The sequence below is a fragment of the Grammomys surdaster genome, unplaced genomic scaffold (assembly GCF_004785775.1).
Source record: "Grammomys surdaster isolate TR1022 unplaced genomic scaffold, NIH_TR_1.0 205, whole genome shotgun sequence".
NCBI classification, from domain to species: Eukaryota; Metazoa; Chordata; class Mammalia; order Rodentia; family Muridae; genus Grammomys; species Grammomys surdaster.
In genome coordinates, this window is record NW_021604650.1 from 3,755,711 (window position 1) to 3,768,337 (window position 12,627).

General features: G+C 52.9%; 2 protein-coding genes across 6 annotated transcripts; both read right to left on the bottom strand.

Moving 5' to 3' along the window:
* Positions 1 to 286: 286 nt before the first annotated feature.
* On the bottom strand, positions 287 to 5,742 carry Coro1b (coronin 1B). Of its 5 annotated transcripts, none has more exons than XM_028770895.1 (11): positions 5,622 to 5,742; positions 4,772 to 4,974; positions 4,363 to 4,485; positions 4,129 to 4,258; positions 3,746 to 3,927; positions 3,541 to 3,660; positions 2,846 to 2,950; positions 2,628 to 2,773; positions 1,734 to 1,791; positions 835 to 1,098; positions 287 to 728 (listed from the first exon to the last, which is right to left on the bottom strand). In XM_028770895.1, exons 2-11 carry the CDS (start codon positions 4,970 to 4,972, stop codon positions 603 to 605), a joined length of 1,455 nt encoding a protein of 484 aa, XP_028626728.1. In that variant the 5' UTR covers positions 4,973 to 4,974; positions 5,622 to 5,742; the 3' UTR covers positions 287 to 602. The 5 variants fall into 5 exon arrangements, with proteins under 5 accessions (XP_028626728.1, XP_028626731.1, XP_028626729.1 ...); XM_028770898.1 differs by having other exon boundaries at positions 5,615 to 5,697; XM_028770896.1 differs by having other exon boundaries at positions 603 to 728; positions 5,629 to 5,699.
* Positions 5,743 to 10,264: 4,522 nt separating this feature from the next.
* On the bottom strand, positions 10,265 to 11,824 carry Gpr152 (G protein-coupled receptor 152). Its single transcript, XM_028770890.1, has one exon. The coding sequence runs from the start codon at positions 11,822 to 11,824 to the stop codon at positions 10,265 to 10,267; it is 1,560 nt and encodes a 519-aa protein (XP_028626723.1).
* Positions 11,825 to 12,627: the final 803 nt, after the last annotated feature.

Genomic DNA, 12,627 nt, shown 5'->3' on the forward strand with positions numbered 1-12,627 from the left:
AAACAAAAAACCAAAACAACAAAACTAAGCATATGCCTTCCTATGTGGGGACATGTGGAGGTTAGATGCTTCTCGCCACTGTGGGTTCCAGGGATTGAATTCAGTCATCAGGCTTGCTTAGCAAGTGAATTTACCCACTAACCCATCTCCCACACCCTTTTCTAGCCCCTTTGCCTCAGTTTCTCTGTATGATGGAATTCTGGTAGGCAGGGCCTACTTTGCACATAGGTTTGCAGTTTCCCTTCCGAGCATCCATCCCTAACCCTCCACAACAGTAGGTCAAACCTGGCTTTAGAAAGAGCATTTTATTTGGAATGAAAATATAGAGCCCATCTCTGCTGCTTTTTCTGGTGAGGGGGCAGTGGGTTGGGCAGGTCATGGAGATGGTCCCTTAAAGTACTTGGGAATTTGCCTTGGTACAAAAATCTTCCAAAAGCCTGGTGGTGCTTCCAACCTGGGCCCCAGGCCGTAGAGAGGTGCAAACTGGCCATGACCTGCCACAGAGGCACTGAGCAGCAAACTGCCTGGTGTGACCTGGCCACAGAAGCTAGGTGGGGAGGGTTGGAGGAGGAGGCAGTGTTGGGAGCAGGTCCCTGGTGGTCCTATGTATCACCATTCTCCATGCGGCCCAGCTGCTCCTCCAGGGCGCTGATACGCTCCCCCTGTTCCTTGACCAGTACTCGAAGTGCCCGAAGCTCCTGCATCACCTCTTCCAGCTTCCCAGCTTCCTACAAAGACATGTGGAAGTCAGAGGCCATCAGCCATAACCCACCCCTAGGGAAGAGGTCTGAGGTCCAGCCAATGGGACAGCACTCCCAAACGTAGGGCACATACACCAGCCCCAGCAAGGTTGCCACTGGGAACATCAGTCACTGCAGTAGCTGTGGAGGCTCCGGAGCGGCTGTAACTGGCAGGCCTGCTGTCCGACAGTACATTGCGCCGGCTGACCTTCAGGTCCCGTTGTTTACTGGGCACATAAGCTTCCCGTAGTGAGATGAGGATTGGATCAGCATCCTGACCGCTCACCCAATCCTCTGCCTCAAGAGCAGCCTCAGGTCCTGCTGTGTCAGGGTACAGATCATCCTGGAAGAGGTCAGACTGCGCACCAGGTAGGGGAAGTCAGAATCAGTTGGAGGTCCCTATCGGGGTCTCACATCTGGTCTCTGAGTGGCTGTGTCCACATCCTCCCGACTTGTACTCTTGCCAACCCATCCTCCAAATGCCTGGTCCTTCCTGGCACAGCCCTTGCTGGCACCATCTGCAGCAAACCACAAGGGCCAGCTATGTGGCTCTGTGGGGTCCTGTGAGCCATATCTATGGCCCACAGATTATGAGATTTGCTGTGGGACATGGTTGGGAAACTGTAAACACCAGCTGGAGACAGTGGGACTGTGTTCCAGGCTCCTCCCCATGGGTTTCATGACCAGAGCCCGTCCTTCATACCCTTCTTCTAGCCCTTATTCCCATAAGACACCATCCCAGCCCCACAGTTAGTCTGGCCTCCTAGGGGAGGCCCTCTGTCCCCCCGATCTTGCTCTAAGAGCCTGGTCTGTCACTGCAGGGCTTCAACTTATCCTGTGCCATTCCTCCAACAATTCACTAGAACTCAGGCCACCCTGGCATTGGTACAGCCCATGGGCTCCACCCATTCATCAGCCTCACCCATTGCCCTAGTGTGGCCCTTCTGCTAGGGAAGAGAGTGAGTGGGTGGACAGGGTTACCAGCAGCCTCACCTTTCTTGGCACAGTCATGACTATGGGCTCACACTTGCGCTCATGCAGTTTGTAGAACCTAGAAAAGGGAGGGGAGCCATGGTGGAACTCCTACAGCCTTCCCGTGTCCCCTCCTGGATATTCCTACAGGTAGACCTGAGACCACACACACAGGCTGCCTTGGGAGTTGGAGCTCACGGTCTCCCTGTTTCAAGGGTCCCTAGAGCATGACCCTAGGCAACTTTATGACTGTGAGTCTTCCTCTTTCTCTTCTCTTTCTTTCTTTTTTTGTTGTTGTTTTTTGAGACAGGGTCTCACCACGTAGCCTGGAAGTCTGAAACTCACTATGTAGACCAGCCTTGTTTCAAACTCACGGAGATCAGCCTGCCTCCACAAGAAGCTGGGGTTAAAGGAGCGTGCTGCTCCCTTTATTTTTTGAAACATGGTTTCATATATTCCAGGCTGGCCTTGAGCCTACTAAACTCACTGCAAGGCTAAGGATAACCTTGAACTTCTGCTCCTCCCAGGTCTACCTCCTGAGTGAATTACAGGCATGTTACAGCTTTCCCGTTACAGTTTGGGAACCACAGGCTTTATGCTGGGCAGGTACTCCACCAACTGAGCTACATGCCCATTCCCTTCCTTGCTTTGTGTATGTTTGAGATAGGGTCTTGCTAGATAGCTCAAACTGACCTTGAACTTCTTACATGGCCCAGGCTGGCCTCTGCGCTTGCAGTCCTCATACCTCCCAAATGCTGGGATGACAGGTGTATGGCACCATGCCCAGTTTAGCCTCCATAAACTCAACTTTCGCCTTGGATGCTAGCAACCTGGCCCCTGCTATCTGACCACCCACCAGGAAGGGTCCTTGAATAAAGTCTGCCTACAGATGGCTGCCTCAGAGGACCCTCATACCTGGCAATTTCACACTTGCTGACCTCCAAGCCCCTTTTAGGCATGCTACCCATACCCCTCTGGGGTTCTTTGCTGGTAAATGTATTCAGGAAGTGGATGTAGGGGGGCTCATCTGTGATCTCAAAGTACCGGATGCTGGAGTCACCCTGTGGGAATAAGGAAGTTCAGCACTTGGCCAGGTCCTTCTCAGCCCAAGCTTGCCAGCCACCCAGCCTCACCTTGCCACAGACATAGACCACGCTGGTGTCTGGGTCGTAGAAGGGCAGTAAAGCCCCATTGCTTGAATCCAGCTCCTGCAGGGCCATGGGCTCCTCAAGGTTTTCCTAGGCACATGAGGGACAATTAGGTCAAGTCAGCATCTTCTTGTTCCAAGCACTGCTGGACTGGCCTCAGACATTCTCACACCATCAGCAGCACGTCTCAACATGCTGACGGGTTTCTCTATTTCTAGGTCCCACTTTCCCAGCCTTCTTCAGGCCTTAAGACTATTCCCAAACTAATGGCCAAGTGTTGAAGACACTGGCCACAGGAAGGGTGGGGGCCCAGGTGGTACCAGCCCAGGCTTCACAGGGGCCCTTGAACTGATTGTGCAGGTGTACTCTGCAGAGGGACAGAGTTCCCTACCCAGGGACTGGAGGCTCTAAGGAGAAGGGTAGGTACCTTTACGGTTTGTGCAAGCAGACATAAGGATGTGGGAGGCACTGGGGTAGTGCTAGGGAGAGCCAGGGAGCTGGAGACGGGGAAGGGAGGGGTTGGCAAGGTCCTGGGAAGTCTCAAGGGTCAGGCTGAGAATCTAAGCAGTACAGACAGAGGTCTCTTCCATGCTAATCTGTCTGCCTGGCCCAGGGAGGAATATGCTGGTGTGAGGCCCAGGTCTCAAGCCTGCCCGCCTTAGGTTCACTACATCACTCACTGGGTCCCAGAGTGCCAGTTGCCGTTCACTCATGCGGCTGAAACCAGTGGTGAACACCTTCCCATCAGCCAGAAAGATGGCCCGCATGGGCCGGGCTCCCTCGTGAGCCTTCTCCCGTTCCTGTAGGACGGACAAGTGGTCAGTACAGTGCAGAACAAGACCCCGAGTCTGAACATTGTTATCTCTGCCCTTTGGGGATACCTACTGCCACCAGGGTGCCCCGCCTGGGGTCAATGACTCGGACGCTCTTGTCCTTGCAAGCTGAGCAAAAGAGGCTGCCATTGTGGTTCCAGCTCACGTTGTAGATGAGGTCAGGGTGCAAGCTGTCCAGGCGGTACAGCTCCTCTGCAGTGCCCACATTCCAGATAAGCACCACATTGTCACAACCTGGGGGCATGACATCAGCTCAGGCAAGTCAGGCATCAGTCCAGTAGGCCCACTCTGTCCCTGCCTCTTGTACTGAACCGGGTCACCATCTTTGTAGGCATCACTTCTCCTGTTAGATTGGCCTGTGAGAGGCTGCTGAATACTCCAGGATCATCCTGGAGAAGGGGAGAGGGAGAGGAAGGGGTGTGGAATGGTGCAAACCTGCACTGAGAAGCACATTTCGGGCTGTGGGGTGCCAGGTGATGATGCCCACACGCTTGGTATGCCCCTCAAGCACCACTACTGGCTCTGTCAGAGGAGAGGTCAGCCCATTCTCTGGAATCTGCCACACCTGTGGTAGGGAGAGGGAGGATGGGCTCAGGCCTGTGCTTGCCCCTGCTGCCAGCATCCTTCAGCCACACCCTGAGACCCTGACTTGAACAATCCTTTGCTCACCATGACAGTGCAGTCCTCTGATCCACTGGCAATGACTTCATCGTTATGGGGACACCAGTCGATGTCCAGAACAGGTCCTGTGTGCCCACACACTGTTGGGTAGGCCTTGTCAATACGGCCTGTCTGTAGGCATGAAGGGCAATCAGAGAAGACCCCAAAGTCCTGATCTCCATTCCTCCCAGTGTCTGTGGGCCCTCCAAGGTGCAAGAATGGTGTGACTACTCTGGTTCCTGGTGGCCCAGAAGTGACTCTGCTCCACCCAGCCTCTTAGCCATACTTGGTGGCAATAAACACTTTTTCTACTTGCACCAACAATTCAGCAGTAGCCACAGGCCAAGAAGTGGCCTGCCTACAGGTGTGGCCAGTGTGTCCTCAGTTCTCCTCTCCACCCTGACCCACTGAGCCCCACCTTGTTTAGAGGAAGCACCATAAAGGCACCCCCGCCACTGGCTTCCACAATCACTGCCAGGAACTTGGGGTTGACTGCGCAGAAGGTACTGTCCCAGGTAACTCGGGACACTCGAATGTCTTCATAGCACTGGTCATTCTTGACCGGCTGACCGAATACATGCCGGAATTTGCTCTGCCGCACAACTTTTCGGAAGGACATGTCTGTGGGACAGAGATATCTGGATCAGCTCTCCCCTCCCAAAAGACACACAGAGCATGTCACCAGGGAACTGGTCATAATAACGCCGGAAGTCTCTATTTTCCCAGTTATAGAATGGGTTCATAGATGCAGACCAACAGACTGTCCTCCCACAAGCCCCTCCCTGGCTAGACTTTGTGTGTGTGTGTGTGTGTGTGTGTGTGTGTGTGTGTGCGCGCGCGCGTTGCTGAAAGGACGGAGCTTAGATCTTCTGTAGGTCCCAGATGGTTCCAAGCAGCTTTCCATGCCCAGAGTTTGAAGGCTGGGTGATGGGGAGAAGAGACAGCAAAGGAGGTTGTTTGGTCTTCCTACTAGGCCGCAGCTGAGTCCCAGGGAATGTGCAAAGAGCTGCAGGAAGTCCGGCCTAGGGACCCTAGCAGAACAGGGGTCTAGGATGCTGCCAGGTCCTCAAAGTGGCCTCGGAGCACGGTCCAAGGTGAACCAGGAACCCAACTTCCAAAGATCCCTGCCCAGAAAGGGAGAGATGGGCGGCTGGGGTGGGGGAAGGAGTTGGGAATGAGGGTGGGGCGCGGCGCTCTTCGGGCTCGCGCCCCCCGCCCCAGGCCCACGTCCGCGCCCCTAGTCCGTCCCTGCCGCTCTCACCGCTCACCGCTCACCGCTCTCTGCTCCCCAGGTGCGCCGGGGACTGCGGCGGCGATCTCGGGCGGCTCCGGATCCCGGCCTCTGGGAAGCAGGAAGCGGGAATCAGGAAGTGACAGACGGGGGCGGGGCAAGGTCACGCGCAGAAGGCGGGGCTTTGGAATGCCCCGCCCATGGGGCAAGGCCTAGTGGCAAGGCCCTGGGCAGCTTGTTGAAAGGGGCGGGTGGTTGGAGCCTCAGATACAAACTGTGAGAGTCTCTTGGGGAGGGGTGAAGCCAACCCTCTGATTTTCCTACCCAGTTTCTACCCAAAAGGATTCTCTCGCTCCGCCTCCAACGTTTTCACGTGTTTTTTGTTTTGTGTTTGAGACAGGATCACACTTGCTGGCCTGGAATTAGCAAAGAACTCATAGATGTCCGTCTCCCAAGTGCTGGGGTTAAAGGCTGTGCCACCACACCCTGCCATAGGTACAGGTTTTAAAGTTGGGGGTTCATGATGTCAGTTAGATATGTACATTGAAGAGGTGAAAGGCAATCTCATACATCTTGATGGACTCTTTTGATTCCTGCTCAGGTTTAGACAAAATCGAAGTAGAGGATGACAGTGAATCCCATGCACCTTCCTTTCTTTCCTCCATCTCATCAGAGCCTGGATTTGTCTCCTCAGATTCACCCTGTCTCCTCTCATCCTGGAGGGCTTAGATGCCCCTGTTAGGACCCACAGTAGTAATAGAACTCTATTCCTCCGAGTCCACCTCCAGTAACCAGTGGTGGTAAGAGGTTGTCTCTCCCAGAAAGAGAAGAGAGACATGGGAAGAGGCAGAGCAGAGGTAAAAGGTGCTTTGTTTAGCCTTCATGAAGCCCCAAATGTGTGAGGGAGGCTAGGTGGACCCGTGGTCACTACACTCTGAGGAAACACACCTACAGAGAACGGGTTTCTGATGGAGACCTCCCAGATGGGATTTGGTCCTAGTTTGTTATTTCCAATTCTCACTGTTCATAAACCCTGGAGCCAGACAGACAGGAACGTGGCTTGATTAGGGTGGTGGATGTTCAAAGGGAAGCCCATGTGAGGCCATGGATACAGTTCCATATCCCACCCCCAACATTTCCACATCACCCCACTTCAAATAAAATCCATAGTCCCATGTTCCTCTCTCAGAATTCCTGTCTGACCCCAAGACACCCCCCACTGTCCCTTCTCAGCATGTGTGACACCAAACCTCAATTCCCACCTCAGGCTAACACATCCTGCTCCCTTCCTCCTTCTGGAAGCTCTTCCTGGCCTTGAGAGGGCCTCATCCCTCAATGACCCCAGGCCTCAAGTGTCACTTCCCCTGTGGGGCTTTCTGAGCTCTTCTCTCACCTAGTCCCTGTTCCTTGTTCCCATTAGTTGTTCTTAGTCCCAGATGCTACACTGTGTAGTTATTTGGCACCCTGCTAAGATTCATGCCAGCAAATGAAAGACAGGGACTTTGCTTGTACACCACCACCCTACCATCCCCCACCGCCTTCCGGTGCCCAGAAGGGGACCCCAGCCAGCACCCTGCCTGAAATTAACTTCATGCTAGGTGAATGAATGAGCAGCAGGCCTGAATATAGAATTGCAAAATATTCATATTCACAGCTCTCAGAACCAACACCTGGCTCCTTTGAAGAAACACAGGGAGGGAGAAGGTGGGCATCCCCCAGAAAGCAAGAAGAACCTAGTCCCCTGCAGTGTGTTGCCTGAGCTGGGGACTGTTTTGAGACTGAGGTCTCCCTTTCTGGTGCCATCTTCTCTAACACATACCTGTTCTGTGAGGCACTAGGAAACTTCTCCTTATCTTGTAAAAACTTCAAAATTCTCCCACATGGGTAAGGCTCCCTTTGAGGACCGTGGAGGTAAGATCGCTTCACTCGGGCCTCTATTAGGAGAAGGGCTCATACATTTGAATGCCTGGTTGCCAGGAAGTGGAACTCTTTGATAAAGATTAGGAGGTGTGGCTTTGTGGGAAGAACTGTGTCACTGGGGGTGGTCTTTCAGGTTTCAAAAGCCCATGCTAGGCCCTGTTCATTCTCTCTGCCTGTGAATCAGGGGAGTATGTAGCTCTTAACTCCTCTAGCACTATGCCTGCCACCATATTTCCCTGCCATGACGATCATGAATTAAGCCTCTGAAACTACAACCCAGCTCCCAATCAAATGCTTTCTTTTATGAGAGTTGCCTTGGTCATGGTGTCTCTTCACAGCAATAGACTAATGACTAAGGCAGGGCCTATCATGCCTTCATGCTACCAGTGTGCTTTGAAACTGCTTTAGCCATTCTGTGGCCTTCTCATGTAAACCCCACACTTGTAGCCACAAGCAAGAGAACATGCCCTCCATTGTACTGTAGTGCTGGTGACTGAGCCCAGGGCCTTGAGTGTTTTAGGCAAGCATCCTACTGTTGAGCTGTATCACCAGCCCTTTCTTTTCTTTAGATTTATTTAATTTAATTTATATGTATATCTGTCTGTATGTGTGTAGGTGTCCATGGAGATCAGAAGGGGGTGTTGGATCCCCTGGAGCCGGAGTTTCACGAGTGTAAGTTGCCATATGTGGGTGCTGAGAACCAACGTTGGTCTTTCCAAGAATATCATATTCTCTTAGTTGCTAAACCATCGCTCCTGTCTCTCCAGCCCTTGTTCTTTTGATCCAGGGTCTCAGTATGTAGTCCAGGCTGGCCTTGAACTTATGAGACTCTTGCCTTGGCATCCTGAGTGCTAGGATATAGGAGTGAGGCATGCCCTACACATTCCTCCATCATATGGATCAGAAAAATTGACGTTAAAGAAGGAGTTTGCAACAATGCAGATGTGCCTCCACCCTCCTAGCTGCTGGCGCAGCCTGCAGCCTTGCCTTTTAAGATGCAAGCTTTGGGCTGGAGAGATGGCTCAGTGGTTAAGAGCATTGACTGCTCTTCCAGAGGTTCTGAGTTCAATTCCCAGCAACCACATGGTGGCTCACAACCATCTGTAATGGGATCTGATGCCCTCTTCTGGTGTGTCTGAAGACAGCTGCAATGTACTCGTATACATAAAATAAATAAATCATTCCTTCTTTAAAAAAAAAAAAGATGCGGGCGGTGGTGGCACACGCCTTTGATCCCAGCACTTGGGAGGCAGAGGCAGGCAGATTTCTCAGTTCAAGGCCAGCCTGGTCTACAGAGTGAGTTCCAGGACAGCCAGGGCTACACAGAGAAACCCTGTCTCGAAAAACCAAAAAAAAAAAAAAAAAAAAAAAAGATGCAAGCTTCACATAAACCACCACTGTGAAGACATCTGGGCCAAGGGAGGGCTTTTCGTCAGCCACTCACTCACTAACGGAGAGGACGGTGGGGTAAGGGAGGGAGGCCTGATCTGGGGACACTAGAGGCTGAGAGCAGAAAGCTGGTTGGGTGAAGAGGGGTGACTACTAGAGAGAAGCATGTGGAAAACTATCCTCAGAACTTCCTGTTATGTATTGGTTTTTCCCTTACAGCATCTGCAGCTGGAGAGCAGGCTCAGCTCTGTGACTTCCGGAGTGTTTGCCTTTCCTGGGACCATGGTGCCCAGGGCTCTCTGCCTTTGGGCAATTTCTTGTTTGTATCCTTGGGTTCAAATCCTAGTACACTCTGTACCTGCAGCTTTCCCAGATCCTGTCCAACCCTTCCTGAGGGCTAGTGGCAGGTGACATCAGTTCAGCTCTTGAATGGAGTGAGACCTTGAAGATTTCTTGAATCTTTCACCTCAAGGCATCCTCAGGACACCTGGTTGTCTGCCACACAAGCAGTCAGAGGATCTCAGGTACTCCAGTCAGATGGTGGTGCTGTCCTCCTGCCATGCAGTCCCAGCCCCTGGAGGCAATTTTTCTGTCAGTGGCATCTGCCCCAGAGGCTCACTGTGTGCCAGGCTCCAGCAAGTGCCTCGCTCACCTTCTTATGTGATCCTCAAAGGGCCTCAGAGCAAGAGCATGGTGCCTTACCAAGCCAGAGTGTGACAGAGCTGGATTTGAGTCCAGGCCTGGCTACTCCTGACTCTTGCCTGGATGCCTCATTCTTGGATACACCTTACTAGGGAAATCCTGTCCCAGGCTTTGTGTGCTGGGGGTAGGTGAGCGTCGGAGACAGCTTGGCTGTGGCAGCCTAATTGGTCCCTGCCGGAGTCTGTGGGCTCCTGGAAGCCTCTCTTCTCTACAGGAACTTTTTTTTTTGTTGTTGTTGGTTATCCAAGCCAGAAAACCAGACAGGAATGGGGAAAGTTAGGGAAAGATTAGAAGGAGATCAGATAAAGCCTAGAGAAAGTGTCTCATGCTATCTCCCACTAGGAGGATAGAGGCAATACGGGGAAGGAAACATGGATCTTGGGGGACTGGAGGATAGAATCCAGCAGGACCATCCTCAGTGTCTCAAGGACATTGGGTGATTGGGGTAGTAATGGGAAAGCCTGGTGAGACCAGGGTGGAAACATTCACAGCACCCTGCCTGAGACTTTTGGCTGACTGATTTCACTTCCCCTCAGACTTTCCAGAAGGCTCAAGGGACTCAGTGGGGTTCTCACTGCTGGGTTTCTTCATGTTTCCACCTCTGCCCAGCTGCTTCATTGGCTCCCTCTGATTCTTCTACTGCCCTGGCAGGCCTGGGCTTCCTGCCACTCAAGTAGGTCCTGCACTGGGGGCTTCTGTTGGAGGGACATTACTAGGGGTTTCTTCCTGGGGAACAGCTGGTCTGTCTAGGTTCTCAGGGGCCCCAGGAGTGGGATCTGGGAATGAGCTAGGGGAGTTTTCCTCACCAGGGTTAGAGGCTGACTCAGTCTCACATGCAGGGGTCTGGGCCTCCATGCTTGACTGTGGCTGGGCCACAGGATCCAATTGTGACTGGGTCAGGGAGTCCACTTGAGGCTGGACCACATAATTTGACTGTGGTTGGGCTGAGGGGTTCACTTGAGGTTGAGCCATGGGATCCAACTGTGGCTGGGTCAAAGGGTTCACCTCAAGTTGAACCACAGTATCCAATGGTGGCTGGATCAGGGAGTCCACCTTAGTCTGGACCACAGAATCTGACTGTGGCTGGACTGAGGGGCTCACCTCAGGCTGGACCACAGAATCTGACTGTGGCTGGACTGAGGGATTCACCTCAGGCTGGACCACAGGATTCAACCTTGACTGGCCTTCAGCTGTTGGTCCTGGCAGAGTCAAGCCCTCAGAGGCCACCTGAGTCTGTGGCTCGGCAGGCGTGAAACTTCCAGGTTGTTCCTCACAGACGGCAGCTGCAAAGGAGGAGAGCACAGTGCGCAGCAGGGCCCGGAGGTCAGCACTTGCTGCCAGGCATAGGAAGGGGCTCAGGCAGCTGTTAAGCAGGATCAGGTAGTCAGAATAGACCAGGGCTTCCCAGAGCAGGTACCCAGGGTAGACATCCCATAAGAAAGCCAGATAGAGCAACTGTGCCAGCTGGTAAGGTAGCCTCAGGACCACATAGGCTGACAAAATGGTCTTGGCCACACGGGCAAAGCCATGGCAGGCCATGCGCCTAGGCTGATGCCCACAACAGGTCCTACAAGCAGTGGCTTGGGTGAGCACGTGGCAGACCATCAGCAAGAGGAAAGGCAGGAAGCCCCCCAAGATCTCAAGCATCCGCAGAGGTAGCTCTTCAGTGTCCCAGAAGTCCAGGCAGATGACCAGATCATACCACCAGACAGCAGCCTCAGGGAAGACCAACCAGGGCACACTGAAGAGTGTGGCCAGCACCCAGACCCCAGCGCACACCCAGAGGGGCAGGCGGGCTGGACGGCGCCCTGGGTACCATCGTGGGCACAGTGCCAGCAAGCAGCGGTCCAGGCTGAGGGCTGTCAATAGGAAGAGGCCGGAGGAATAGGACACACCCCACAGGAAGTAGTAGAAGCGGCAGGCGGCAGTACCCAGTGGCCAATGCCCTCCATGCTGGATTTCCAGGATTTGGAAAGTCGCTGCTGCCAGGAATAAGAAGTCAGAGAGGGCCAGGCTGAGCAGGAGCAAGGCCAATCTTGTGCCAGCCCCGTGCCGGGCCTGTGAGCCAGCCAGCCATGCCATCAGCCCATTGGCTGGCAGTCCCAGGAGCAGCAAGGCCACCAGAAAGACTGTGTCCCAGCTGCTCTGAGGGTAGTAGTCCTCATCACTGAGCTCTGTGCGGGGACCGTGGCCAGCAGCACCCAGGTTGGCTTCCACAGCAGTGTCCATTCTGGGTCCTCAGCGTAGTGCAGGACATGGACTGCCAGTCTGCTGAATCAACAAATTCATGATGGCTTGGTATGAGAGAGATGGTGCTGTGCACTTTCAGGACAGTCATTGCCCCTCTCTGGATCAGTATTATTACCTTTTGAGTAATTAGCCTGTGCAGGGTACTTAAACAGATAACCTCATGTGGTCCCCCTATGATCAATTTTACCAGTGAGGAGATGATTGTCCACTAACTCTATGATTTGGTGAAGGTTACAGATGTGGTCAGAAATTCAGACTAAATACCATTTTGCCACAAGGAGTTCACGTGCCCAAGTGCACTTACTAGGGAGGCTATTAAATGTTGTCTTCAGACAGGATTTTGCTGTGGGACCCTGGTTGGCCTGGTACTTGCTGTATAGACCAGAATGGTCTCACATTTGAGGCAATCCTTTCGTGTTAGCCTTTTAAATGCTGGGATTACCAACTTGCACTATCAGCTTTGACTTTTTTTTTTTTAAGATTTATTTATCTGGGGCCAGGCATGGGGTCAAATGCGTTTAATCCCAGCACTCAGGAGGCGCAGAAACAGCTGACTCTCTGAATATGAGGCTGGCTTAGTCTAAGTGAGTACTGGGAACTGAACCTGGCTCCTCTGCAAGAGCAACACATGTTTTTAACAGCTGAACTGTCTTCTCTCTCCAGCCCTAATTTTAAATTTTTGAAACAAGATCTCATGTAGCCAAAACTGGCCTCAGTCTCATACAGAGCTGAGGATGGCCTTGAACTCCTGATCATCCCGTATCTACCTACCAAATGCTTGG